This window comes from Panthera uncia, chromosome E1, assembly GCF_023721935.1.
Source record: "Panthera uncia isolate 11264 chromosome E1, Puncia_PCG_1.0, whole genome shotgun sequence".
In the NCBI taxonomy this organism is placed as follows: Eukaryota; Metazoa; Chordata; class Mammalia; order Carnivora; family Felidae; genus Panthera; species Panthera uncia.
In genome coordinates, this window is record NC_064814.1 from 59,587,434 (window position 1) to 59,613,809 (window position 26,376).

Genomic DNA, 26,376 nt, shown 5'->3' on the forward strand with positions numbered 1-26,376 from the left:
TTTATATATTACTCTGTTTGATCTTGATACATAAATACCCACCCCCATCTCTGCCCTGGAACATGCCAGGCCCAGAGTGTTTAGAAAATATAGACCTGTATAGATACAAGACTCAGCCCTGCCCCACCTGCGCCGCCACCCACCTGGGGCCCCTGGCCCCCAAAGCTGGCCCCTGCTCCCAGTGTGACTTTGCCCAGCCTTCCTGAGTGGGGAGGCTACCAGCCCCGTCTGGAAGACGATCGGGGCCCTGTTGCTACATTGGCCAGAAGAGGAAAGCGAGCCAGCGGGCACGCGCTGCCCCCTGGGCCCGGCCGTCAGGTCCTTCGGAAGAGGCTGCTCAGGAAGCCGCCGGCAGGCCCAGGGCCCAGGCGCAGGGAGAAGCGCGGCGCGGCGCGGCGCGGGCCACATTCGGCGGCGCTCAGCTCTTTCTGGCGTTGCGAGCGCAGCTGCTGGCCGATCACCACCTGCATGTCGTCCTGCGGGTAGGGAGGCCGGGTGGGAGGAGCCCGTCAGCCAGCCGGCCCCGCCCCCGGGCCCCGCCCCTCCCATGCCCCGCCCCTCACCTGCCAGGCCTCCAGCTCTTGCGTCAGCGCCACCTTCTGGCGGATAGTGCGAAACAGCTCCCGGGAGAGCGAGTCCCGCTCCAGAGAGACGCGGCTGAGCTCTAGGGACAGTTCCAGGGCCCTGCAGGCAAGAGAGGCAGTGAGCGGACCCGAGGGTACTGGGGCCTCAGCGAGCAGGGGTGGTGGGGCGCTGCTGGACCCGGACTGGGGTGGGGCCGCGAACACCGAAAACAAAGTCGGAGGGCCCCCGGTGGGTGTAGGAATAATTCTATCACGCGTGGGGGTATCGAAGGCCCAGGGTGCCCTGTAGCCCCACTGGGGCTGTGGTGGATGGTGGCAGAGGCTCACTTGTTCACGGCTTCATCTCGATCCGAGAGGGCGCCCCTAAGGGCCTCCTCGGGGTCCTCGTGTGCCCGCAACTCCTTCTGCCTTTGCAGCTCCTCCCGAAGGGATTGCAACTCGGCCCGCTGCAGCGCCATCTGGGGGCAGGGAAAGGTGAAGAGAGACAGGTAGGCCCCTGACCTCCCAGGTCCCTCTCTTCAGCAGCCAGGGGTTCAGGTCTCTGCGCCCTCCCCTGCCTGCTCCCCAAACACTCCGGACAGCGGTGGGCCGTGCTGGAGATGAATCTTCTGAGCCCCCAAGCTGGTGCGGGATGGGGCGGAGCGGGGCCGGTTGGGTGGTGTAAGCCCGCAGGAAGGATGCTGAGAGAAGCACTGGGAGGTGGGACTAATTGGGGGATGCGGTCCAAGAAGTCTTCCTGGAGGGGGTGGCTTACAGGCTGGCTCTTGAAGCCTGAGTGCAAGTTTGTTGGGATGCAGATCAATCCAGGTAGAGGGGGATTCGTGGGTAAAGGCCCAGAGGTGTAGATGGGCAACGGAAAGTGGCCTTGGGAGGGACTCTATATCTAGCACCATGCTCCCTCCGACCCCCAACACACCTCATCCTGCAACCGGGCCATTTCGGCCTCCTTCTCCTCTAGTATCTCCCCTGGGCTCAGGGATGCTCGCTTCTTGGGAGGCTCCAAGCTCTCCTCCTGGGGCGAAGACTGGTGGCTGAGCGCCTCTTGGATCTCAGGGCACAGGGTGTCCTGTTTGCCAAAGGAATCGGTCGGTGAGGTGTCAGACCTCCTGGAAAAAGGAGGAGGGGCAGAGTCTGCATGGAGCGTGGGGGCTAGCCGACCGCGCGCTCACCCGGGCGTCTCGGTGTCCGTCTGCCTTCCGGTCCTGGTCGCTGTCGAGGCTATGGGCAAGTTCCGACTGCAGCGAGGCTCCCGACACGTCGGCGTCCTGCAGACGCGACTCCTCCTCCAGCTCGGACACGCGCCTCTGCAGCCTCCGCAGCGCGCTCAGTGCCTCCCCGGCCTCGGAGCGCGCGCGTTCCAGCTGAGCAGGGACAGAAAGAAGGCGGTCACCGAGGCGCGCCCGGAGCCCTCTTCCCGCAGCCGGCCCACAGGGGGCGCCGGTGCGCCACCGAAAGCCAGGCAGCCCCGCGCGTCGGCGCGCTCCAGCTGCTGGATCCGGATCCCACGCCCGGATCGCTGGGCGGCCTTGGGCCGCTCAGTTCCCCTCGGCAGGTACCAATTTCCTCGTCTATAAAGCAGGGCGGGGACAGGCGCCCCGGCTTTAAAGTTTCTCATCACCCTCCCTCCAGCCCCACCTCATCAGGTCACCTCGTAGAGCCCCGCCCCCTCCCCCGACCGGTCTATCTTCTAACTCGTCAGCGCCGTCAACCAACAAAGTTTATTGATCTTTCTCAGCCGCTGCGGTGCTGAGCGCCTCACCCTCAGGGCGGCTCTCAACCATAACCATCCCATCTTACAGACAAGCAAACTGAGGCTGGGCGTCCCACAGTAGGAAAAAGGGACCTGGGGCTAAGAGCCTACATTTTTGGACCACAAGGTGTAAACTCCTGAGATCCCAAATAGCAGGCCACGCTGCCTGTTTTCATTTCCTTTCATCCCTCTCCACTGCCCCAGACCCAGGCGGAGTGAGTCCCCATCATCTCTGGCCTCAGTCCCTGCCCTGGCCTCCCAGCTGCCAGGCTCTCCTGCCTTCTAAAAGCGTACCACCCCTGCTCAATACTCTTCCAAGGCTCCCACTTGCCTAGTCTAACGCCCACGCAGTCACGGCCCAGCTTCTGGAGCTCCCGCGGATCCAGCTCTGGGCTCATCTCCCGGGAAGCTCCGGGCGGTGGCCAGTGCCCCAGCAGGATGGACCCACCCACCCCAGCCCCACTGGTCACCTCCAGGCTATGCTCCCGCCTCTCACGCCGCAGTATCAGCAGCTCCTCGTGGGTTGCCTGTAGCCTGCCCTGGCCCTTGTCCACCTCCTCACGCAGGCCTCGGATCTGGGCCTCCAGGTCCTGCCGGCGGCTCTGCAGCATCTGGTTCTGGGGGAAGACCTCAGCGCTGGAGGGGAGGTGCCCGGCCAGCCCCAGGGAGCCCCCAGCCCCAGCTGGCACTCACCTCCCCCTGCAGACTCTCTAGCCGCGTCCTCAGCTCTGCTCCCGCCAGGACCTGAGACTGGCACTGCCCCCGAAGGCCATCCAGTTCTCTCTGAAGCTCCTGCTCAGCCTGGGAGGCCTGGGGGCAGAAGGAGGGGGGGGCTCAGCTGGCCCAGGCCTTAGCCCCAAGCCCAGCGCCCCTCCCCCACCCTCCCCCACCTGGGTCCGTGGGCCGGGGGTCCTCCCACCTGGGCCAGCTGCTGGCTCAGCCGGAGGTTCTGCTCCCCGAGTTCGCGGAGGGCCCGCGCGCGCTCGCGCCCGCTGTCCTGCTGCTCTGAGCGCTGCTCCCCCAGCTGGGCCCGCAGGGCCTCCACGTCCCCCTCCAGCTCCACCGCCCTGGCTTCCCATTCGGCTCCCTGGGCTGCCAGGCCCCGGCGGAGCTCGTGATTCTCCTGCTGCAGCCGCTGTGGGGGCCGGACAGAGAGTCGGGTGAGGCCCGAGTGGACACAGAGCCAGGGGCGCATCGGAGCGGGGCTGAGCTGAGACAGGTATGGAGGCAAGAGGGAGAGGCAGGCAGGGTGACAACCAGAGCCTGGGCGGGGAGGGGAGGTGGAGAGGTTCCCAGGCCAGGCTGGAGGAGCCGAGCCGGGCCGGGCCTGGAGTGCAGCGGGGGTCCCCGGTGCCCACTCACCTCTGGCTGCTGCCCGGGCTTCTGGACCCGAGGCCGCAGGCGCCGTTTCTGGCGCCTGAGTCTGGCAGAATTTAAGCCCCGGCCCATGGCCTCGCGAACCAGTGTCCCAGGGGCCGTGGAGGTTCGGCCTCTGCTCGGACTCCGCTCAGCCCCTCTCCTCCAGCTCCCTCTAATTAACCCTGGCCGGCCCCGCCTGGGCCCCGTGCCTCTGCGTGCCCTTCCCCAAACCTGTCCAACCAGCAGGGGGACGCTCTTGGCACACCTGGGTGCCCAGCTTGGGGAGGCAGGCAAACTGGGCGGCCGGCCTCTGGTCCCTACTCTCTATAAACTCTCAAAGCAGGAAGGTGATGCTAACCGTACAGCTGCTACAACTATTAGCAGGTGTCCTGCCTGCCAGGTCCTGTGCGAGCACGTTCCTGGCGCTTCTCATTTAACCAACTAGAGGCACAATTGTTAATGTGCTGATTTTGTCTTTGAGGAACCTGGGGCTCAGAGAGGTGAAACGCCTTGCCCAAGGACACCCAGCAAATTAGTGAGGCAGGGATTCCAACCCAGGCAGCCAAGCTCTTAGCCAAATGCCACGGGGGCAACATGGCTCTAGGATCGAGTCCCCAGCTTCGGGGTCCGGTTGTCCTGGCTGGTGCCCGGCTCTGCTGCTGCTTTATGGTCAGACAGGTTCCTTCACCTCCCCAAGTTCCGGTCAAGCAGCCATCCGTCCAATATTTGCTGAGCTCCTCCTGTCGTGGGGTCTGGCTGTCTGCGGGGAGTGAGACCACCCAGTTCCCCACCTCCAGCAGCTGGGGAACCCTGGAGAGGAAGAGTGGGGTAGCCTGGGGGTACAAGTGATGTTTGAACTGAGGCCTAAGGGCCAAGGGGGAAGAGGGCGGCTCCAGGAGCAGCAGGTGCAAAGGCCCCGAGGGAACACGCGCGGGTTACTCAAGAAACCGGAAAGGGGCCCTACGGCAGGAGGGCGGTGCGCCCAGCCAGCTGAGGTCCGGCAGGCCTGCACGTGGGGACTCTCGGGCCCGGGTGAGGACTTTCCGCGTCATCCCAAGTGCGACGGGGAGCTGTCGGGAGATTTGGGGTAAGGACCGAAACGACCCGGTTTGCAACTTGAAGACCCCTCTGGCTGCCCCGGAGTGGAGCATGGAGAATGGGCTCCAGGGGGCAAGAGCGGAAGCTGGGGACGCGTGAGGGGGCGGCCGCGGGTCTGGGGCAGAGCGGATGTTGGCCGCGACCAGCTTGGAGGCTGCAGAGACGTCGGGAGGTGGGCGGATTCAGAATCTAGTTGAGAGGAAAGGCCACCAGGGCGTGCACACGCAGGAGGAGAGGGGTCGTGCGCGGCTCACGCTCTGGTCCTGACACGGGACGCTGGGGTGAAGAGCGCAGGGGTCAAGAGTGCCACTTATGTCGAGATGCCCGTGAGGTGGCCCGGGGAAGAGGGGAGGGGCAGAAGCGCCCCCAGGCCTGTCTCGGGGCACTGGTTGGGGGTTTGTGGATGCCGGGGTCAGTGGTGTCCAGGGCACTCAGTGGGCCCGGTGTGACCCCCCCCCCCCCAAAATGAGAGAGTGGCTGAGGACAGCCTGGGCAGAGGGAGGAACTGCCCTGCCTCACAGGGTTAGGTGAGAATTGACCAAGACGACGTATGGAAGATGCTTAGCCCAGAGCCAGGCCTGGAGGGGCTGCCCCTGAGCTGCTGGAGGGGTCGTGCCGTCCCGCTGAGAAGCCGGACCCCAGATTCAGAGACGGCCAGTGGCTCGCCCGGGATCACACAGCCAAGCAGAGATCTGAACCCAGATCTTGACGTGTTCAGAGCCCACGTCCCTCACCACTGGAGAGCCGGGCCAGGAGCACGGGGCTCAGCACTGAACCGCTGTCCCGGAGACAGACCCTTGCCGGGCTTTCCTCCCCCTGCCCGCCTGTCTGCCACCTGCCCACCTGCCTGGAAGCTCCTGCCGTCCACCCCTGCCCCCTGCCGCCGGCTCACTTCCTCACGCTCCGAGTGCTGGGCGCTCAGTGTCTCCAGCTGCCGCTGTAGCTCCTCGTTGCGTTCCAGAAGCATCTTGCCGAGCTCCGCGGCCAGCAGCAAGTCCTTCTCCTTCTGCTGCAGCTGCAAAGCCAGGTCCTCGGGCTCCTCGGGCCCCGGGCCTCCTCCCAGGAATGAGTCCCGCCGCTCCAGCACAAAGGGGAAGAAGCCTTCGTCGCCACTGGGGGAGGCGCCCCCCGAGAGCAGCCCCGACGGGAAGCTTGGCCCTTCCGGGGAGCTCATGGTGCCTTCGGCATCTGTGGGCACAGGTCAGTGGGCACAGGTGGCTCAGTGGGCACAGGTGGCTGCAGGATGCTCTACTCTGCAGCCCGATGGCGCCTGCCCCCTGCTGGTCAAGATCTGGCCTCTCAATCCTGCGGCCTCCCGGGGCCTCCCTGGGCCATGAAGGGTTAATGATCTGTGTCTTGGCCACCCAGCTCCGTTACTGTCCCCAGGGTAAACTGAGGCAGGGAGCACAAGGAAGTGAACTGCAGACATCCTCTGCCCCCAGGTGGCCGTGCCCCCGTGCTCCGGGACCGCAGGTCACCGGGAGTTACTGCCCCCCTCTTCCCAGACCTTAGCTGTTCTGTCTCCCGGCCCCTCACCCGCAGGGAACCTCCTCCCAGAAACCAAGTTCTCAGAGACTCAGGACTCAAGGCTGAGTTCAGCCCCTTCCCCTCCCAAGAATACAGGGCCCTTGGGAATTTACGTCTCCTGACCACTTTGCCCCAAGAAATCCAGCCTCCTCCTCTTCTAGAAGCCCCAGGTCCTCAGCAGCTTGGGGCTCAGATGCCCTCCCCAGCCCCCAGCCCTCCCACGAGGTAGCCCAGGCCTCGCTTTCCTATCTTCTCGAGATCCACGGTGTCTCGAGTCCCCATGCCCAGACCCGGTGCCCATTCTAGAGTGTTGGCGCGGCTTCCCAGGGCGCGGGGGGTCAGGCCGGGGGCAGGGCAAGGTAACAGGTTGTGCCGGCGGACGGAGGCCCTGCCGCTCCAGGTTTCTGTTTACTTCCCGGCCCGCCCCTGGGGATGGGAGCCTGGTGGCGCTCTCCTAGGGCGGCCCAGGGCCGGCGGTTCAGGGCCTCCACGCGAAGGCACACCAGGCTTGCCTGGCACCCTCCCCACCTCCAGCCCTCTGGGGGCCCCACTCCCTACACACACACACACACACACACACACGCACGCACCCCGCCCCTTCCTCTTCTCTCCTCTCCAGGTGTCCAAGCCCAGCCCTACCGCGGGACCCAGTAGTCGCCGTCGTCCCAGCGCAGCGACGACCGGGGACCGGGAGTCTCCGTGACGAGGCCCCTGTGGGCGCGACCCCGCTCTGGAGACCCGGGAGCGTCCCTCTTCCTCCCGCCTCCGCGCATCGAGCTGCTGTCTAGCACGTCGGCCCGGGCGTGTGGGCCCCCCTCCCCGCCCCCGGCTCCTCGACCCCCCGGCCCGAGGCGGCCACCTTCCCCCGCTTGCCGGCGCCCCCACCCCTTGCCGACCCCAGGACTCGGCACCCGCCACCCCCGGCGCCCGCTCGTCCTGGCCCTGTCCTGCCCGAAACTCGAAGGGCGCCCGCGTCCGGCGCCCCTACGCTCCTACCCGCCGACTCCGGGCTCCCTCCGAGGTCCCCGCGGTCCCCGATCCCCTCTTCCGGAGGCGGCGCCAGGTGCCAGGCCCGCACAGGTGAGGGGGCGGTGCCGCGGGCGGGCCTGGGGCGCCCCCTGGTGGCGGGAATGGCCGGGCGGCGCTGAAGGGGAGTCCGCTCCTTTCCCCTGACAACCGCCCTGTGGGATAGGGAATCGCTAAGAATGACAACAGCAAGGACACATCTGACCTACCGAGCACTCTGCTAAGTAAGCTCTTTTATAGGCACAGCTTGCTTACTTTTATGACACCCTAACGAGGCACGAACTCCCATTAGCCCTCTTTTACAGACGAGGAAACTGAGGCTGAGGGAGGCTGTAGCTCGCTTGGGTTCACACCGGCAGAACTTGAATGTGAACCACAGAAGTGTGACTTCAGGGCGCGTGCTCCTGCCCTGGTTCCCGTGGGGCCGGGAACCTGGGGTCTCCCTTTGGAGGTTGCACGAGACTCGACCCCACGCTCCAGGCCAGGGCCAGAGGCCTCGGTATGGACACCAGGAGGAGTGCGGCCCGGACATGTGGGGGACGCCCCGGCCATGGCCTCGTGTCCGGTCACGAGCCTCCTCAGGTGTCCGGGGCTCCCTGCGCCGCTGTGGCGGAGGCTCCTGGCCTGGGGAGCGGGGACACGCCGGGCGCTGGAAGAGCAGTGGGCTGGGAACTGCTCAACAGCGGGCTTTCTGGGGAAACAGAAAGCCCCAGATGGTTGCACGTGGCACTTTCTGGGGTAGAAGCGCTCCCTCCGTGGCTGATGTCCAGCTACCGACGTGACATTGTTGAATGTGAAGTTGGGCCGAGATGTGGATTATTGGCGTTTATCGGCTGGTCCCAGCTGCGTCGCACGCTCCTCTGGCTGGCGGCCAGGACTCCTGGGTCCTGGGGACGGGATCCTAAAGAAATCAGAGGAAGGTGGCTTCTGGGAAAACGGGGGCAAGGACTCGTGGGAGGCGTGGTCTAGAGGCTGGGACTCCCGAGTCCCAGATTTGGCTTCAGGCCAAATCCCAGATTGGCCACATTTTAGCTGTGCGCACCTGTGTCGTTTAGCTGATGGACCTCTGCTGCCCTCGCCTTTCCCATCTGTAAAACGGGGGAGATAAGAGTTCCTAGCTTATAGGGAGGCTTAAATAAGGGTCAAGCGCCAGCACTTCATCCTGCTAGGGGCCCTCTGAGTGGCCGTAGCCGGGCCATAGAAGTGACTCACCACACACGTTCCAGTGTTTTCCTCCTCACGGCCACCCTGACGTCATATCCTTCGCAGACCAGAAGCCAGCTCAGGGAGGCCCAGTGATCTGCCCGTGCAACTTGACATCATCAGACTTTTAAATTTCTGCCAGTCGGGGGGCACCTGGTCACTCTTTGGACGTTTGCAGGAGCCCCCTGCTTCCTCTGGACCCAGGAACTCTGGCCTCCAGCTGTCCTGATGGACCGGAGGGCTGACTTCACAGGCCCCCCGCTGCCCTCCCCCAGCCTCCCTGCTGATTACAGCAGGAAAATGGATAGCAGGGACAGAGGGGCCCCAGGGACGCCCTAGCCGGGCTGGGATATAACCAGTTAAGGGAGGGAAAGACAACCCAGCCCTCAAACAAGCCAGTTTCCTGGAGCCTCCGGGCTCACTCTCCCCCTAGAACTTTCTCCCCACCTTCCCAACAGCAGGTGGGCCCCTACAGTGCCCAATCTTGGCTCCAGGGCCCCCTCGCAGAGCTGTGGGCGGTCCACGCTGGCGTCCAGAGGCCCGAAGAATGCCCCCTGCCATAGAGGTAACCCCGTGGGAACGGCGCGGGTCCAGACCAAGGTGCCTCCGGGCTTTTACGACATATACAAAGTCTGTGAACAGTAAGCGGTATTGTTTGGAGCATTTTAAACCTCTGTATAAAATACTGCACACTCAATACGTTCTTCCGCAGCTTGCTTTCTCCGTTTAACCCAATGTTCCCAAGTTTCTTCCCCTCTTAAAAAACAAAAACAAAAAACTCAGCTTCCTCGAAGTAGGTATTTGTTTCCAAAAGCTGCTGTAACAAATTACTGCCAACTGCGTGGTTTAAACAACAAAATTTAGCGTCTCCTAGTTCTGGGGGCCAGAAGTCCCAAATCAAAGTGCGGAAAGGGTTGGTTCCCTGCAGGGGCTCTGAGGCCTAAATCTATTCCGGGCCTGTCTATTTGGAAACTCTGTTTCCAAATAGTGGCACATTCCCCGGGGTCTGGAAATTAGGACCTGGACACCTGTTGTCTGGCGACACAAGCCTCTGCAAGGAATAATGAAATTCCCCCAGGTTAAGTGTTTCATTCGATGAGCCTAAGACATTTTTTTTCTGAATGTTTGTTTTGAGAGAGAGAGTGACGGAGCGTGAGTGGGGAAGGGGCAGAGAGCGAGAGGGAGACAGGGTCCCTAGGGGGCTCCAGGCTGACAGCAGAGAGCCCAACGCGGGCTGAATGAAACTCACAAACCGGGAGATCACGACCTGACCTGCAATCAGATGCTTAACCGACCGAACCACCCAGGCGTCCCTCATTTGATGAGTTTTTAACAAGCATATGTGGTGCTGTAACTTCTGCCACAGTCCTGGGACAGAGCACTGGCTGAATCCCCAAGGCGCCCCAAGCCCTCGTGCAGTCCCTCTCCCACACCCGGCCCCCGGCGGCCACGGACGCCCTTTGTGTCACTATCATCTTGTCTTTTCCAGAATGCTCTCCACGTGGAATCACGTACAGCGCGTGGTCTTTCGCGCCTGGCTTCTCTGACCTCGCATCATGCTTCTGAGACTCATCCGGGCTGTATGCATCCGTAGAATCGACTGACAATTTTCAAACTGAAGCCAAGTTGCAGGGAGAACGCAACGAACGCGCTCCTTGTAGGCTCACAATTGTGAACATTTGCCACGTACGCTTCCTCTCTCTCTTACACAAGGCTTGCCCGGCACACATTTTGCTGAACCACTGGCGACCTCAGTTTGGTCTGCATCTCCTGAGGACGCAGACATTCGCCTCCGTAACACGGACCATTATCACCAGTGACGAATTGAACAGTGATAAAACAGATGAAGGAATCTTGCCCAATATACAGCTCATGTTCGAATAATTCCCAGTAATGCCCCGGTTAGATGATGTTTTCTTTGATCCAGGATGAAATCAAGGATCACATAGGGCATTTAGCTGTCTTTTCTCAGGTGTCCTTTAATCTAAAGTAGTCTGCTTGTTGGGGGCGCCTGGCTAGCCCAGTGAGTAGAGCCTGTGACTTTTTTTTTTCCTCCAAAAAATTTAAATTCTAGTTAGTTAACGTATAGTGTATGACAAGTGCCCTCCTTAATCCCCCTCCCCCAGTTAGCCCATCCCCCTGAGCACGCGATTCTTGATCTTGGAATTGTGAGTTTGAGCCCCACGATGACAGTAGAGATTAGTTACAAATAAAAAAAAAAAAAATCTAAAAAAAAAAAAAAAAACCCACAGAACTCCAGGCAGCTGTTTTCCAGAATGTTTATGAGATTTATCCCTGATGTTGCGTTTGGATTTAGTTTGTTAACAGCCGTATGGTATTTCATCCAATGTTTATGTCCCGATTTATTTCTCTCCCATCAGTGAAGGACTTCGTCTCTTGGCGCTTTTTCCGTGTTATAAACAACCTGCTAATGCACATCCTTGTACACAGACCTCCGTGGACACGTGGGTGGGGGTCTCCTGAGTACATAGTGGCCGGGGCTGGGGTCATCAGAAGGCTTCTTCGTTCCCACATCTGGCGCCCGGGCCGGATGGCTGGACCCCCGGATCCACCGGGGCTGGACAGCGTTTCTGTCACCCTCTGCCTGTGTTTCAGCCGCCCTGTGCCTGCGGCCTGCGTGGATGTCCTCACAGTATGGCTCTCTCAGACTTCGGCACGGCAGCTGGCTTCCCCGACACCAGGTTCCCAGAGGCCTGGGCGGAAGCTGCAAGCCTTCTTAAGACTCAGCCTTGAAGGTTGGTGGAGGACCATTGCGTCTACCGTAGAGTTTTTTTATGTGAAGATTGGATCCCGTGATGAATTTCACCTGGCTCACACCTGGCTGCAACTTGACATCATCAGACTTTTAAATTTCTGCCAGTCGGGGGGGCCCCTGGGGGGCTCAGTCAGTTGGGCGTCCCCCTTCGGCTGGGGTTGTGATCTCGCGGGTTCGTGAGTTCGAGCCCCGCGTCGGGGGGGCCTGGAGCCTGCTTCGGATTCTGTGTCTCCTCTATCTGCTCCTCCCCCACTCGCACTCTGTCTCTCAAAAATGAATAAACGTTACAAAAAATTAAATTTCTACCAGTCTGATGGCAAAGACGGTGTGAACTATATATACCCCCAGTTGCTGGCACAAAACTCCTAAAACCCTTGTTTTATTTTATTTATTTAAAAATTTTAATGCTTATTTACTTTTGAGAGAGACAGAGAGAGAGATAGAGACAGAGCGTGAGCAGGGGAGGGGCAGAGAGAGAGAGAGAGACACAGACTCCGAAGCAGGCTCCTGGCTCTGAGCTTTCAGCACAGAGGCCCACACGGGGCTTGAACTCACGGACCGCGAGATCACGACCGGAGCAGAAGTCGGACGCCTAACTGACTGAGCCCCCCAGGCGCCCCCTAAAACTGTTGTAAATAAAGGCGTTAGGGCTTGCGGTTTTCATGACAGCTGGTGTGGGTGAAGTGGGATTTGCCAGAACAGCCCTGAGTCAGAAACGTGGTTTGGGAAGAGCCAGGGAGAACGGGTGGGGGCGAGAAGCCTCTGATTCGGGGGGGGGGGGGGGGGGGCGCGCAGGAGCTCCCTCGAGGTGTGGAGCTGGGCGCCCTCAGTTCCTCGAGGTAACAGTTACCGATGGGAGTTAGAGACTCCGAGAGCGGCTTCACTGGCTGCAGAAGGAAATGCGACCTAGTGCGAAAAAGGCAAAATATTCAATCCCTTGATTATCTGTAACAGTTAAAACGCAGGGGGCGCCGGGGTGGCTCAGTCGGTTGAGTGACTTGAAAAGAGAATGCTGGGTCACACCTTGCTGCTAGACCAGGCTTGGATTTGGATGAGTCCAAGCTTTGGCCACCAGCCTAAAAGCCCCCTCCCCAAGGGAGAAGTTATAAGGCGACCACAGACGGTACCTCTCAGACCTCTGCTCACCGAGGAGGCCGGTCATCAACGTTGGGGACAGACAAAACCAAGAAGCCACTGAAATCCGGGACCACAGCGTGAAGGCGTTGTTTCAGTTTTTAGATCACTATCGTCAGCTTCCTGGGGAGCCTCGCCGACACGGATTGTGCGAGTGACTAATGTGGGGGCTGGGGCTGGGGCCAGGGCGCGGAGGAACACGTTTGGGTGGAGTCGGGACCCACGGCTCACAGGTGGCCGCACACGATCCCTCAGGAGTAACCCACGGGAGGTTACCCCTGCGGGAAGAGCCGGCCTGGCACACGGGATGGGAGCCCCTGTGAGCAAGGAAAAAGCCCCTGTAGGGTCCAGGTGCCCCAAGAAGGAGGGCCGTCGGTTGCCCCTATAAATGCCAAGCACAGCATCCCAGGTGAAGCAGCCTGTGTGTGTGTGTGTGTGTGTGACCCATGGCACCCGCGCCAAGACGCCTGGACGTTCACCGGCTGATACGCTCGTGCCCCAGGTCACAGTAAATGCTGTGGGTAAAGGACGCCCTTTTGCGTGGGGACCCCCATGTAGCCTCCTGCTGCGAAACCGAGGGCAGTTTGGGAAGTCTTACTGCGTTCGCTGTCCCGGCTTCCTCTCGGTGTTGACCATTCTTCAGTGGCATTAACGACCAGCCCCAACACCATCCTCCCCAGAACCTTCTCATCTCAAACCGAGCCTCTGTGCCCGTTACACATTGACTCCGCACTTCCTGTGCCTCGGCCCCTGGCATCCACCACCTGCTTTCTGTCTCTGTGGTTTCGACGACACCGAGCGCCTCCCAGAAGTAGAATCTGAGAGCGTTTCTCTGCCATTCGGTCCTTTTCGGGCACACTTTCTGTTGATTTATATCTTTTTTCCTTTGAGTGGGCCATACCTCCCTTTGCCTTGTATGCCTTGTGACTCATTTATTTATTTTTTAGGCAATCTCTATGCCCGGTGCCCAGCATGGGGCTTGGCCTCACGACCCTGAGATCAAGCGTGTCGCGTTCTACCGACTGAGCCAGCCGGCCGGCCTTGGGATCTTTCATGGGACACTAGACATTTGAGTCTAATAATGGCCTAGCTCTGGAAACCAGATTCTCCCTTCCGATTTATTATTGTGTTTGTTGATTGTACTTTTGTTTTTGTGAATGCTGTGGCCGGTCTCTGTGGGTCTCTGTGCGGGAGCAGCTTTTGGGGGGGGGTAAACTTCCTGTCTCCCCAGGTCTTGTCTGACCCCTTTCTTGGACATGGGCACTGACTTTCTCACTTGCCCTGTGTATATAATTGTTTTGTTGTATTGCGATTTTTGGGGTGTGGGGGTTCTGTTTGTTTGTTTAAACTTTTTTAGAGAGACAGAGCCCACAAGTGGGTAGAGGGGCGGAGGGAGAGGGAGAGAGAGAGACAATCTTAATCAGGCTCCACGCTCAGCATGGAGTCCAATGCAGGGCTCGATCCCACAACCCTGTGATCACGACCTGAGCCAAAGGGTCGGACGCTCAACCAACTGAGCCACCAGGCGCCTCTAGTTTTTGGGTTTTTTTTTAATGTTTCTTTATTTTTGAGACTAATTTTTTAAATTAATTAGTTAATTTTTAAAGTTTTACATCCAAGTTACTTAGCATATAGTGCAACGGTGATTTCAGATTCCTTAGTGCCCCTTCCCCATGTAGCCCATCCCCCCCTCCCACACCCCCTCCAGCAACCCTCTGTTTGTTCTCCATATTTAAGAGTCTCTTCTGTTTTGTCTCCCTCCCTGTTTTGATATTCTTTTTGTTTCCCTTCCCCTATGTTCATCTGTTTTGTCTCTTAAAGTCCTCATAGGAGTGAAGTCCTATGATATTTGTCTTTCTCTGACTAATTTCACTTCGCATAATACCCTCCAGTTCCGTCCACGTAGTTGCAAATGGCAAGATTTCATTCTTTTTGATCGCCGAGTAATGCTCCATTGTATATATAGACCCCATCTTCTTTATCCATTCATCCATCGATGGACATTTGGGCTCTTTCCAGACTTTGGCCGTTGTTGATAGTGCTGCTATAAATATTGGGGTGCGTGTGCCCCTTCGAAACAGCACACCTGTATCCCTTGGATGAATTACCTAGTAGTGCAATTGCTGGGTCGAAGGGTAGTTCTATTTTTTTCGAGGAACCTCCATCCTGTTTTCCAGAGCGGCTGCACCAGCTTGCGTTCCCTCCAACAATGCAAAAGAGATCCTCTCTCTCTGCATCCTCGCCAACGTCTCTTGTTGCCTGAGTCGTTCACGTGAGCCATTCTGACAGGTGTGAGGCGCTATCTCATGGTGGTTTTGATTTGTCTTTCCCTGATGATGAGTGATGTCGAGCATTTTTTCATGTGTCGGTTGGCCAGCTGGATGTCTTCTTTGGAGAAGTGTCTGTTCATGCTTTTTTCCCCCCATCTCTTCACTGGATTATCTGGTTTTTGGGTCTCTCTCTGGTTTGATAGAGACTAATTTTTTTTTTTTAATTTTGAAGTTTATAATACAGGATTGTTGACTATATTCCTGCCCTGGGCTTTAGAACTTCGGGACTTATGTATGTACTACTTACAAATTTGTGGCCTTAAAAAACATCTCCCCCGTTCCTTTGCAGCCCAGCCCCTGGTAACCAACATTCTACTCTATTCTCGGTTTCTATTATGTGCAATTGTTTTCTAGTCTTTAGTGTCTGGCTCCTGCAAAAACGGGAAAGTGGAAAATGAAGAGGGGATAGGAGAACCCGCCCTTCGAATCCCCTGGAAGTCACCTCAGCCAGAGAGACGGGGAGATGTGCCACAGTGGGGGGGCGGGGACAGCAGTGGCCGCCCACTTCTTTGCGCCCCTGTGATGAGATTCCTGATTCTTGGAGGGCAGGGTCATTACCGCCCCCACCTGGTTCGGGCAAGCTGCTGCGAGGCTTGCGACTGTGCTAAGAGCTGAACTTGGTGGTGGTTTACTTTCCAGAACCTCTCCTGCAAGCCTTAAGTCTCCAACAGGATTTTGGAATTCCAAAACAGTTCCTTTGGACGGATTCTATCAGCATCCTTGTGGGGAGACCATTCCCAGTGCTGCCTACTCCACCGTCTTTCCAGAATCTTACCTGATCCAAGGCCTTTGGCATGAATGATCAGGGCTGGAGAAGACAAGTTCCCCGGACTCCTTGACCTAGGAGCCCCACGCACCGCGGGACCAAAGCCCATCGGTGAAGCCCTGAGTTGGGCCACAGTCAGGCGGAAGGTAGAAATGTAAGCGTGGGCCAGATTGCGGACGCTGGGACATGTGGGCAGGCGTGATGGAAAGAGGCTGTGTCTCCTTTGCCTAATGTTTCATGCAAATGGGTATTATGCCACACTGGGAAACGTTCCCCCTGCTTAGTGTTACGAGACCAAAACCTGTGGATGAAGTCGTGAATGGAGGTTGACGGGAACGTAAGGGTGGACGGAACGAGGGCCAAAGCAGGAGAATGGGCCTGTTGGGAAGGGCGTCGTGGGAGGTGGTTGATCTCTTCTACCAGATCGTATTCGGGGGACGGGGACGGACACTGTGTCTGACTAGGGGATGTTTCCTCTACCTAATAATGCAAAGCAGAAGCCATCGAGGCGTGTGGGAACGCAGAGCCAGCGCAGTGTGGAGGGGACGCGGGAGCGCGGGTGGGGACAAATTCTAGGCGCTACGCAAAAGCCTGTGAGCGCCTCCCCCACCCCAGCGACGACCCCTGGGGCTTTGGCCTGGAGAACTTCCATACGAGGGGCGCCTACTACCTTGCTCCCCGACATCAGTCGAAGCCACCCCGGGGAGGGAAGGACTCACAACGATCTGTTACGCCCGTGTTGTCCTGGCGAACGTCCGGAAAACACTCGAATGGGGATGAAGTGCCCAGAAGGGTGCCAGGGTTAGACAAGAGTGGGTTACACAGACCCCCTGCTGCCTGGGAAACGCGAGGGGACAGCTCTGAGCACGGAGCCTCTTTCCCGAGGCTGACTCCCGAAGAGCCTCGGGGGATGCTGGGTGCTGTTGTCTCTTGATCTGTCCCTGTCGACCACTCTCCACTGGCCAACAAGGGCCGCTTGCTCCGCGGATGGCACTTCCAAAGCGAACGGACGACATCCTGTTTGGAAGGCCGCCGCTCCGATCAAAGAAGGTCCAAACAAATCAGTTCCGTGGGCTGAACTGCGAGCCGTTTCTCCAGCTGTGAAGGAAGCCTTGAACAGTGGTAAAGGCCCTTCTGTTTTGGTTTCTACTGACGCATAGGCAGGAGGGCAGCGGAAGCCCGACCCACGCGGGGGCTCAGTCCTGGGGAAACCCCTGCGGGAGTCGAGGGGCACATTAAACAAAATGGGACATGCTGGTGCCCGTCAGAAGAGCCGCCTTCCAGGTGGGGAAGGTGACCGCGGTCGACAAGCAGTTACCCCCGTGCGCTGGAAGGGGCCACCTGGGGCCACGAAACGGGCCGAGTCCGCACACCGTCCTCTCGTGGCCTCGAAGGCCCCAAATGCCGGTGGGAGCCGTGCTGTCTGGCAGCAAGAGGCCGAGGGTACGGATGGCCGGGTGGCAGAGTCCCGGTGGGAAGGTCCCCTGCATGCCTGCCAGAGTCACACCGATGCTGGGAATCCTGGAGGCTACAGATGGGTCCTGCCGGGAAGGCACCGTGACTCTGGACCGGGCTCTGCTGACCCAGTGCTGACCCAATGCTCAGAGGGCTCAGGAGAGAGAAGGGTGCACAGCCAAGCGTCATTTCTGCGGACCAAGGACCGCCGTTTACAGCCCATGATGTCCAACAAGGGGCAGAGAGCTATCCTCCTCCGAGACTAGTCTGATAGAGACTTGGAACGGGCGATGAAAACGTTGGTTGTCTAAAACAGGGGGCCCTAGGGGCACCCGGGCAGCTCAGCCCGTTAACGCGTCCGACTCCGGCTCAGGCCATGATCTCACAGTTCGGGAGTTCGAGGCCCGCCTCGGGCTCTGCTGTCGGCACAGAGCCCCCTTCGGATCCTCTGTCCCCCTCTCTCTGTCCTCTCTGCCCCTCCCCCGCTTGTGATGTCTCTCTCAAAAATAAATAAACATTAAAGAAATAAAACAAAAGGGGGGGGATATAAAGGCTGGAAGGGCCGGCTCACACACACCATGGGTAAAGGAGTGTCCTCTCTGGGTAGATTTCTCTGGTTTTCTCCTGGGCCTGGGGAAGGGGGTGGGGAAGGTGCTAGTGTCCCCACAACATGTCACCTGCTGTTTTGTTTCTCCCTGGTGCAGCCGTCATAAGACCAGGTGCCTAAAACAGCAAGGGCTCCTAAACAAGAAACTGCAATTATGTTTTACATTCGGTGTCAGAATTCCGAGGGGCCTGACGGCAGGATGCGCCTGTACCCCATCTGACGACAGTAAAGGCAGGCGCACTGCCTGTGCTAACACGAGCCCCCCGGTTCTGCACCTGTGTCACCTTGCTCACCCTACGGGGATGGCGGTGGACCCAGGGGAAGCACTTGCCAGGCCAGTACTGCTCCCTGCAGTGTAGACCAGCCTAACGTTCCTTCCAAAGGCGGAAGCGATTGGGTCTAAATGGAGAAAAGGAACACTGGCAGCCACGGGCAAAGTCATGAACACAGGAGTTAGGTCCTAAGGGAAACCTAGGATCACATGAAGGCCTCAAAAGAGCTTCAGAGCAAGATGATGTTGTCTCTTGGCTCGATCCCGCCAGACGCCAAGTGTTTGCTGAGATCACCCCAGCTTTTGCGCCCTGACAAGTGACAAGATCGAATGGAAGGCCTGCAAACCTCAGCGGCCTCAGCATGAGACGTTTTCATGCGATACAATGATCGACCGGGATGATTATTAATGACTTCCTGGGACATTAGTAATGTGCCAGTTCCTGGGCTGTATTATCATTTTGCTGCAAGGGACCCCGTGGCCAGAGACCAGGGGGTGGGGTGTGAAATAATAGAAGAAAATCACATATTTTGGAGGCGGGCCCTGGGTCCTGGCACAGAGCTCCTAAATCCCTTGGAATTTCCTGGGTGATAGGAGTGTCTTTTGTTCCTCATTTAAAAAAAAAAATCAATGTTTATTTATTTACTTTTGATAGAGCACAGGTGGGAGAAGGACAGAGAGAGAGAGAGAGAGAGAGAGAGAGAGACCCAATCCAAAGCAGGCTCCAGGCTCTGAGATGTCAGTGCAGAGCCTGATGCGGGGCTCAAACTCACAAACGGAGAGAGATCGTGACCTGAGCGGAAGTCGGACAGTTAACCTACTGAGCCACCCACACACCCCAGGAATGCCTTTCATTCTAATAAGGAGACTCTTGGTGAGCCCCCTTGGTAGCTCCTAGACAGGCTAAAAGACCAGCCCATGATTAGAAGCTTGGAAATTTCAACCCCATCCCCCATCATCCAGGAGCGGGAGAGGGACCGGAGACTGAGTTATAAATTGATCGTGCCCGTGTGAAAAGTCTCCATGAAACTCCCCAAAGTATGGGGTTTGGAGCACTTCCGGGTTGGTAACGTCTCCAGGCTGGGAGGGTGGGACCCCCCCAGCTCCAGACAGCCAGAAGCTCCAGCGCTCAGGACCCTCCCAGACCTCACCTGATGTATGTATCACTTTATGGCTCTTTATCTGTCTCCTTTGTCCTAGCTTTTACTATGTAATAAACTGGTAAGCTTGTTTCTCTGAGTTCTGTGAGCTGTTCTAGCAAATAGTTGAATTGGGGTGGAGAGGGGCTCATGGGAACCTACAATTTGTGGCCAAGGTGGCAGAAATTGTGGGTAACCTGGGGACCTGCTATTTATGGCTGGCAACCGAAGTGGGGTGGGGGGAGTCTAGAGGGACTGAGCCCTTCCCCTGTGGGGTCCGTGATAACTCCAGGGAGTGTCAGAATTGAACTGAGGGGCGTCTGGGTGGCCCAGTCGGTTACGCGTCTGACTCTTAGTATCAGCTCAGGTCATGATCTCAGGCTTCGGTTCAGCTGCTGATTTGAGGCCGGATTTGAGTCGGGCTCTGTGATGACAGTGGGGAGCCTGCTTGGGATTCCCTCTCTCCTTCTCTCTCTGCTCCTCCCCTGCTCACATGTCTTGTCTCTCTCTTTCAAAGTAAATAAATAAACTTTAAAAAATTGAGTTGAAAGGCAGTACACTCAGCTCGTGTGCCAAATAACTGCTTGATGTGGGGAAAGACCCCACACACATCTGGTGTCAGAATTGTTGCTGGGGCGCCTGGGGGGCTCTGTGGGTTGAGCATCCAAATTCAGCTCAGGTCGTGATCTCATGGTTTGTGGGTTCGAGCCCCACATCGGGCTCTGTGCTGACAGCTCAGAGCCTGGAGCCTGCTTCGGGATTCTGTTTCTCCCCCTCTCTCTGCCCCTCCCCGACTCGCAGTCTCTCTTTGTCTCTCAAAAATAAATAAACATTAAAAAGAGAATTGTTGTGAGTGCCGCAGTTTGAGAGTAAAGGAGAATCTCGGGAGGAGGAGTGCAGGGTTTTGTGGGATTTGCCACGGACTGCATGCATTGTGTGGGTCCCCCCTCCCCAAGGGCTGTGTCCAGTCCTAATCCCCAGGACCTCAGACGGTGACAGTTTTTAGAGGCAGGGACTTTACCCAGGCGATGACGGTAAACGGAGGCCGTCAGGGTGGCCTGGGTCCTCACAGAGGAGATGTGGGCACACAGCGGCAGCGGGGCTGCGCGGACACAGAGGACGCGCCAGGGCCACCCGCAAGCCCAGGAGAGGGACGGAAACGCCAGGAGGAAGCCACCTGGCCGCCACCTGGGTCTCGGCCCTCCAGCCTCCGGAACTGTGTGGACAAATACATGTCCGCTGTCTCCGGCACCCGGTGTGTGGTGTTTGATGAGCGCAGCCGGGATCTCACTGTTGGAGTTTGCGTCTCCAGCTCGCTAATCCTGCTCATTATTTATTTTGTCTAAAACACGTGGGGCCCGGTCGCTGCACGGCTCCAGAGACAGAGCCTTGGTCCTCGCGCGCCCCTTGCCCCTCTCGGGGAGCCCCCTCCCCCCCGCCCATTTCTCCCTGGGCTTCCCCGGGAAGGGCTGAGGCGTGGCCCTGCGGGTCCCCGAGCCTCTGCGGGATCCGCCCCTCCCCCCCGCCCCCTCCCGGGTCCTAGGCGCCCGAGCCTCCGCCCGGGCCCCCGGATCCTAAACGTCTGGCACCTGCGGCGAGGGGGGCGCGGGCCGCGGACGCCGAGACCCCCGCAGACCGCGTGGCGGGGGGACCAGCGCCCCCGGGCGCCCGCGGAGCAGGGGCGCGTCCCAGCCCCCCGCCGCGGGGGGGCTCCGGCAGGGCGGGGGGGGGGGGGGGGCCCGGGGGCCCCCCCCCCCCCCCCCCCCCCTCGGGCCCGGCCGCGGCGTGCGGAGAAAGGAGAAACGAGCCGTGCCCGGGAGAGTCCCAGCGGAGCCGGCTTCTGGGAAGAGAAACTTGCGGCCGGGGGAGGCACGGGAGGCGCTCGGTACGGGCTCCTCGCCGCCACCCCCCACCCGCGCCGCCCGCGCTCTCGGAAGCGCCCGGAGGAGGGTCTCGGGGTCCGGCTGGTCGCTGCCCGCGGGCCGTCCGAAGACTGGGCTCATCCGGTGCGACAGCCCTGCCCCGCCCGGGGGGAGGGGCCGGGCCGGCCCGGGACCCAGAGGCCGCCGCCGCGCACCCGGAGAGGCCGCACCGCCGCCCCTCCCGTCCCCTCTCCGGCCTCCCGGGACCCGCAGCGACCCCAGCCCCCCCCCCTCCACCCCCGGGCCCTCCTCTGGACGCCTCCGTGTCCCCCGCGTCGGGCCCCCCTGGGTCCCGGCGCCCCGTCCTCCTGCCCACCGCTCCCACCTCGCGCAGGGCTCCCCGGGCCTCTCCCGGCCCCCGACCCCCTGCCCCGGGTCCCCGGAGCCGCCGCGGTCGGGCCCCCAGAGCCCCGCGGACATGCTCGGGCTGCTCGCGCTGCTGCTCCCGCTGCTGCCGCCGCCCGCGCGCGCCCAGGAGCCCTCCGCGCAGGACGTGAGCCTGGGAGTGGTGAGCGCGGGGTCTGCGCGCCCCTGGGGAGTGCGGGGGGCGGGGGAGGGGGGGGGAGGGCGCCTGGGTCCGGAGGAGGAGGCTGGGGGCTGATTCCAAGTCAGAGCGCCGGGGGATGGGGTCTGGGGACCCAGATTCTCGGATCCATGAGGTTTGGGGCTGGGATTTGAAGATCTATAAAGGGCTCGGGGCGGGGAGGTGGAGGCCAGGACCGATGGATCTAGGCAGAGCCCAGGGCTGGAGAGACCCGACTCTGAGAGGGACAGCAGGCAGTCGCCGGGGCTGGGACCCCCGGGCTCCGGATGCCTGGGTGGCTGGCGAGGGGTGGGGCTCCCAGGATGGAGACGGGAAGGGGGAGTCTCTCGCACTCTTCCCCCTCACCTGTTCCTTCCTGCGGCCTAGGACTGGCTGACCCGCTACGGCTACCTGCCACCACCCCACCCTGCCCAAGCACAGCTGCAGAGCCCTGCCAAGCTGAGGGATGCTATCAAGGTCATGCAGAGGTTTGCGGGGCTGCCTGAGACAGGCCTCCTGGGTAGGTAGACGCCGCCCCGCCCGCCCGCCCCCGCCCTGCCCCTGCACCCAGCGGTTTCTAAACCTCCCCACACACCTGAATCCCAGGAGCTATGAAAACGCTGATCCCCGGGACCAACCCAGGAGGTTCTCAGGCGTTTCTTTTTAGTGAATAGTTACTAAGAGTCTCTAATGGGTAAGGCCGTTTCTGGCTCTACTGGTACAGTGATGGACAAAGCAGAAAAGGTCCCTGCTCTCATCCCTCTAGAGAGAGAGAGGCAGACGGATCAAGACTCGAAATATGCCAGGTCATTTCAGATGGTGATTCGTGTTTTGAAGAGAATAAAATGCTGGTCAGGGAAGATCCCTCTGAAAGGGGTCATGGGTTGAAGGGAGCTCGTATGAGACAAAGAACCCATGGGACACAAATAAGAGGCGTCAGCCATGGGAAGATGGAGAAGAGTCCCAGGCAAGTGCAAAGGTCCTGTGGTAGGCATGGGATGCAAATAAGAGGCGCCAGCCATGGGAAGATGGAGAGCGTCCCAGGCAAGTGCAAAGGCCCTGTGGTAGCCACAAGGTGGTGTGCCTGTAATGAGAGGAGGATTGAAAAGCTAAGCAAGAGCCTGACTGGGGGATGGGGGGGGGGGTGTGTGATGCTTGAAAGACGTTTGGGTTTGATTACAAGCATGATAAGCAACCACCAGAGGATTTGAAGGAGGGAGACAACTGGACTGAATTTACAGTTGTAAGCTTCCTCTGGTTGCTGATGGGGAATGGAGACCAGGAAGGAGGGAGCTGAATTCAAGGAAGGGAGCCGAGCTAGGACGGGGGATTCCAGGCAGGTCTAACCCGGGAGACCAGAGACCCAGCCCGCCTGGTGAGGACTGGGGACCTATGGTGTCAGGTGTGGCCTAGGGGGCTCCAGCCTCAGACGAGTCCACACGGCACCCCATGGCTCCTTTCCGCCGGGTCCCATCACCAGGGCTCAGGGAAGCAGGACCCCAGACCCCAGATCCCAGCACCGCGTGGAGGCAGCAGTCCGTCCAGGGCCCGGTGAAGGCTGGGGCGCTGTCCTGAAGAGCTGTGTTGTCCTTTGGGATGAGCTGGCTTCCGGAACTGGGCAGCCTGTGTGCAAATCCAAGCGGCGGGGCCCTCTTGCGCCCGCGGTTCAGCCTCCCTGAGCCTGTTGGTCCGTGGAGAAGCGGCTGGGTCCGTGACTAGAGCCGGTTGTCCTCCTGCTGATCCCCTTGCCCCGCAACCCCTCCCACAGACCCGGTGACCATGGCCACCATGCACAGGCCCCGCTGCTCCCTGCCTGATGTGCTGGGGGCGGCAGAGCTGGTGAGACGTCGTCGCCGGCGCCGGCGCTACGCCCTGAGCGGCAGCGTGTGGAAGAAGCGAACGCTGACGTGGAGGTAGGAGACGGTGTCCTCCCCACCCTGGCCCGCCGCCTGCCGGGCCCAGCCTCCAACGGCTGCCTTCTGTCTCCCCAGGGTGCACTCCTTCCCCCAGAGCTCGGCACTGAGCCAGGAGATGGTGAGGACCCTCATGCACCACGCCTTGGCCACCTGGGGCGTCGAGTCAGGCCTCAAATTCCAGGAGGTGGGCTTTCAGAGCCCGACGGAGCCCGACATCGTCATTGACTTTGCCCGGGCGTACCACCAGGACAGTTACCCCTTCGACGGGCAGGGAGGGACCCTAGCCCACGCCTTCTTCCCCGGGGAACACGCCATCTCTGGGGACACGCACTTCGACGACGAGGAGATCTGGACTTATGGGTCAAAAGGTACGACCTTCCGAGACGTCCCCTCCCCGAGTCTGTCTGTCCCTATGAAATCACACGTATCGACGGACGCTGTGTCCGTTGGGTTTCTCTGGAGCGACGGAACCAGTAAGTAGGATGCTCGTGTGTGGGCGCGCGTGCGTGTAAGTGATTTATTTTAAACAACTGGCTCGTAGGATGGTGGAGGCTGGCGAGCCTAAATCTGTAGGGCAGTCCTGCAGGCTGGAAATTCAAGTGCGAGTTGATGTTGCAGTCCTGAGTCCGATGTCTGCAGGCCAGGCCGGCTCGCCTGAAACCCAGGCGGGATTTCTGTGTTGCGGTCTGGAGGCAGAATTCCCTTCTCCCCCTGGGAAGCCTCAGGTTTGCTCTTAAGGCCTTCAACTGATGAGACCAGGCCCGCCCACCGTGCAACACGATCTACTTTACTTGCAGTCAACTGATCGTAGATGCAGAGCCCATCTACGCGATAACCCAAACAGCCACACCTGGCCTGGTGCTCGGCTAAACAACTGGGCGCCACAGGCTGGCTCAGCGGACACACAGAATCGCCTATCACAGAGGCCTCTCGGGGGTCCAGCTCCAAGCTGGAGCTGAGGACCGAGAGATGTGAAAGCAGCCGTGCGCAGCAGCTGAGTCAGAAGGGTAACCGGCAGTTGCTACACACGGTGATGCGGCTGCGGAAAATCATAGCAGAGGAAGTCCCGGAGAACCACGGCCTCGAGCGGAGGCCCGCCCAGAACCTTTGACGGACGGGGCTTCCTAGAAGTGGTGACTTTGTTCATTCCACACATGTGTACCGCGTGCCGACTAGCCCACCAGGTCCCGCTGTCCCCGAGTGCGTGGGGGTGCGGGGAGGGCGCAGAGGACAACGCGCAAGCCAGTGAGCTGGCTGACACAGGGTGGTCAGGGCTAGTGGCACAGGGGGGGGGGGGGGGGGACATCTGGGGCAGGAAGGCAGAAGGATGGTGTGAGGAGGGAGACTGAAGAGGACTGCAGAGGCTGGTATGCCCCATGACCCAGAGGGCCTTGGAAGCAGGGGGAGGGAATGGGAGGGATGGAGGGTTCCACATTCTGGAAATACCACTGGCTGTGGTGGGGGGCGAGATAAGAGGCAGGGAGGCAGGAAGCTGTGGCAGGGTCCGGGGAAGAGGTGGATGAAGGTGAGGGGGCGGAGGGCTGTTTAGTCGGATGCGCAGGGACTGGGATCCGACTGGATCCTGGCGGCAGAGGGGACGGACAGGAAGGGGTCTTGTTCATGGCCGTGGGAGGTGCCGCAGGAGGAAGAGCCGGCCCTTGGAGGGCAGGGTGACTTCACGTTGGCCTCGGGTTTGCACTGCTTGTGGGCCCTTCCGTGCAGGCGGTGCATTAGCGGTTGAGTGTCTTGCTTTAGAACTTGGACTTCTCTGGCTTAGGTCAGGTTCCCCAGAAGTGGAGCTCGCGTTGAAAAGTCTTGTGCAAGCAGTTTCGCAGGGTATGTTCTCAGGGGAAAGGGAAGCAAGAGAGGGCTGGGGAAGGAGGCTTAGCCAGGACAGTGGTCTCAGCTGAGAGGAGCCTGAGCTCAGGAGCATGAATAGCTCACAGGGTCGGTCCTGCCTGGGGGCTAGGGTTCCAGCTCTTCCAGTCTTAGCAATCCGCCATTGGCTGCGAGCTTCCTGTGGCCTGGAGGCTGGCCAGAAGGGAGAGCCATCTTCTGGGGAGGGGGGCAGCCAGAGGATGGGCGCACAGGCTCTGTAGGGTTTGGGCGGGGTGCCCACAGCATGCACAGACCTGAGGCTGTGTCCCGCAGCATTTAAGCATGCCGGCTTGAAGCGGAACTCAGGTTAGGGCTCCTCTGCTTGCCACGCATGTAAGTTTCTTGACCTCGATGTGCTCAGTTTCCTCGTCTGAGAAATGGGAGTTACAACAGTACCTGCTGGCAGGGTGGGCTTGCGGATTTAATAAGTAATTGACCTACGGCTGTCAGCACAGGGCCGGCCTGAAGTAGCGCTCTGTTCATTGCCAGCTGCTATGAGCTGGGCCTCGTGGCAGATTAGAGTCAGTGGTACTCGGGGGGTGGCTAAGGCTCCAGGAGGAAAGTGTAGAACGTGAGGGTCAAGTATGGAGCTGTGGAGAGCCCCACAGTTAAGGGGAGGGTGGCAGGGGGGAGGGATCAAAGGAAATGGAGAAAGAACGGGCCCACAGGTGACCAAGAACTAGAGCAAAGAAGGAAGTGGTCAGCAGTGGGCAGGGCAGCAGGCCAGTCCAGTAAGTTACATGGGCCTAGGTCTGATCATCTGGGGACAAAGTGACCTCGGTTGCCTGCAGCCTTGGCAGGTGGGGGAGGAGTCCCGACCACAGTGAAGTCAGACATGAGAGGGGTTGAGGAAGTGAGCTCTGAGTTTAGACCACTGACCACAGAACTTGCTAGGGAAGGAGAGGGGTGTGGATGGGGGCAGATACAGATACGGAGAGGTACTGAGGTGATTTAGGATGAGGGTCTTGAGCACTTAGTGATGCTGGATGAGCCAACAGAAAGAAAGAGGTGTGGGATGGATGGATGCATGGATGGATGGATGGATGGATGGATGGATGGATGGAAGGAAGGATGGATGGATGGACAGATGGATGGACACATGGATGGATGGA

At 59.7% G+C, this 26,376-nt stretch overlaps 2 protein-coding genes across 2 annotated transcripts in view; one reads left to right on the forward strand and one right to left on the reverse strand.

Moving 5' to 3' along the window:
- Positions 1-4: 4 nt before the first annotated feature.
- BICDL2 (BICD family like cargo adaptor 2) lies at positions 5-7,389 on the reverse strand. Its single transcript, XM_049637358.1, has 10 exons — positions 7,315-7,389; positions 5,684-5,979; positions 3,254-3,469; positions 3,028-3,144; positions 2,805-2,951; positions 1,754-1,945; positions 1,501-1,650; positions 912-1,042; positions 564-684; positions 5-476 (listed from the first exon to the last, which is right to left on the reverse strand). Exons 2-10 carry the CDS (start codon positions 5,963-5,965, stop codon positions 315-317), a joined length of 1,518 nt encoding a protein of 505 aa, XP_049493315.1. The 5' UTR covers positions 5,966-5,979; positions 7,315-7,389; the 3' UTR covers positions 5-314.
- A 13,440-nt stretch (positions 7,390-20,829) lies between these two features.
- MMP25 (matrix metallopeptidase 25) overlaps positions 20,830-26,376 on the forward strand; it is a 10,179-nt gene continuing 4,632 nt past the window's right edge. The window contains exons 1-4 of the mRNA XM_049637367.1: positions 20,830-21,455; positions 21,858-21,990; positions 23,239-23,383; positions 23,462-23,754. Of these exons, the coding sequence (XP_049493324.1) occupies positions 21,366-21,455; positions 21,858-21,990; positions 23,239-23,383; positions 23,462-23,754 (661 nt within the window). The 5' untranslated portion in view covers positions 20,830-21,365. The remainder of the gene's footprint in view (positions 21,456-21,857; positions 21,991-23,238; positions 23,384-23,461; positions 23,755-26,376) is intronic.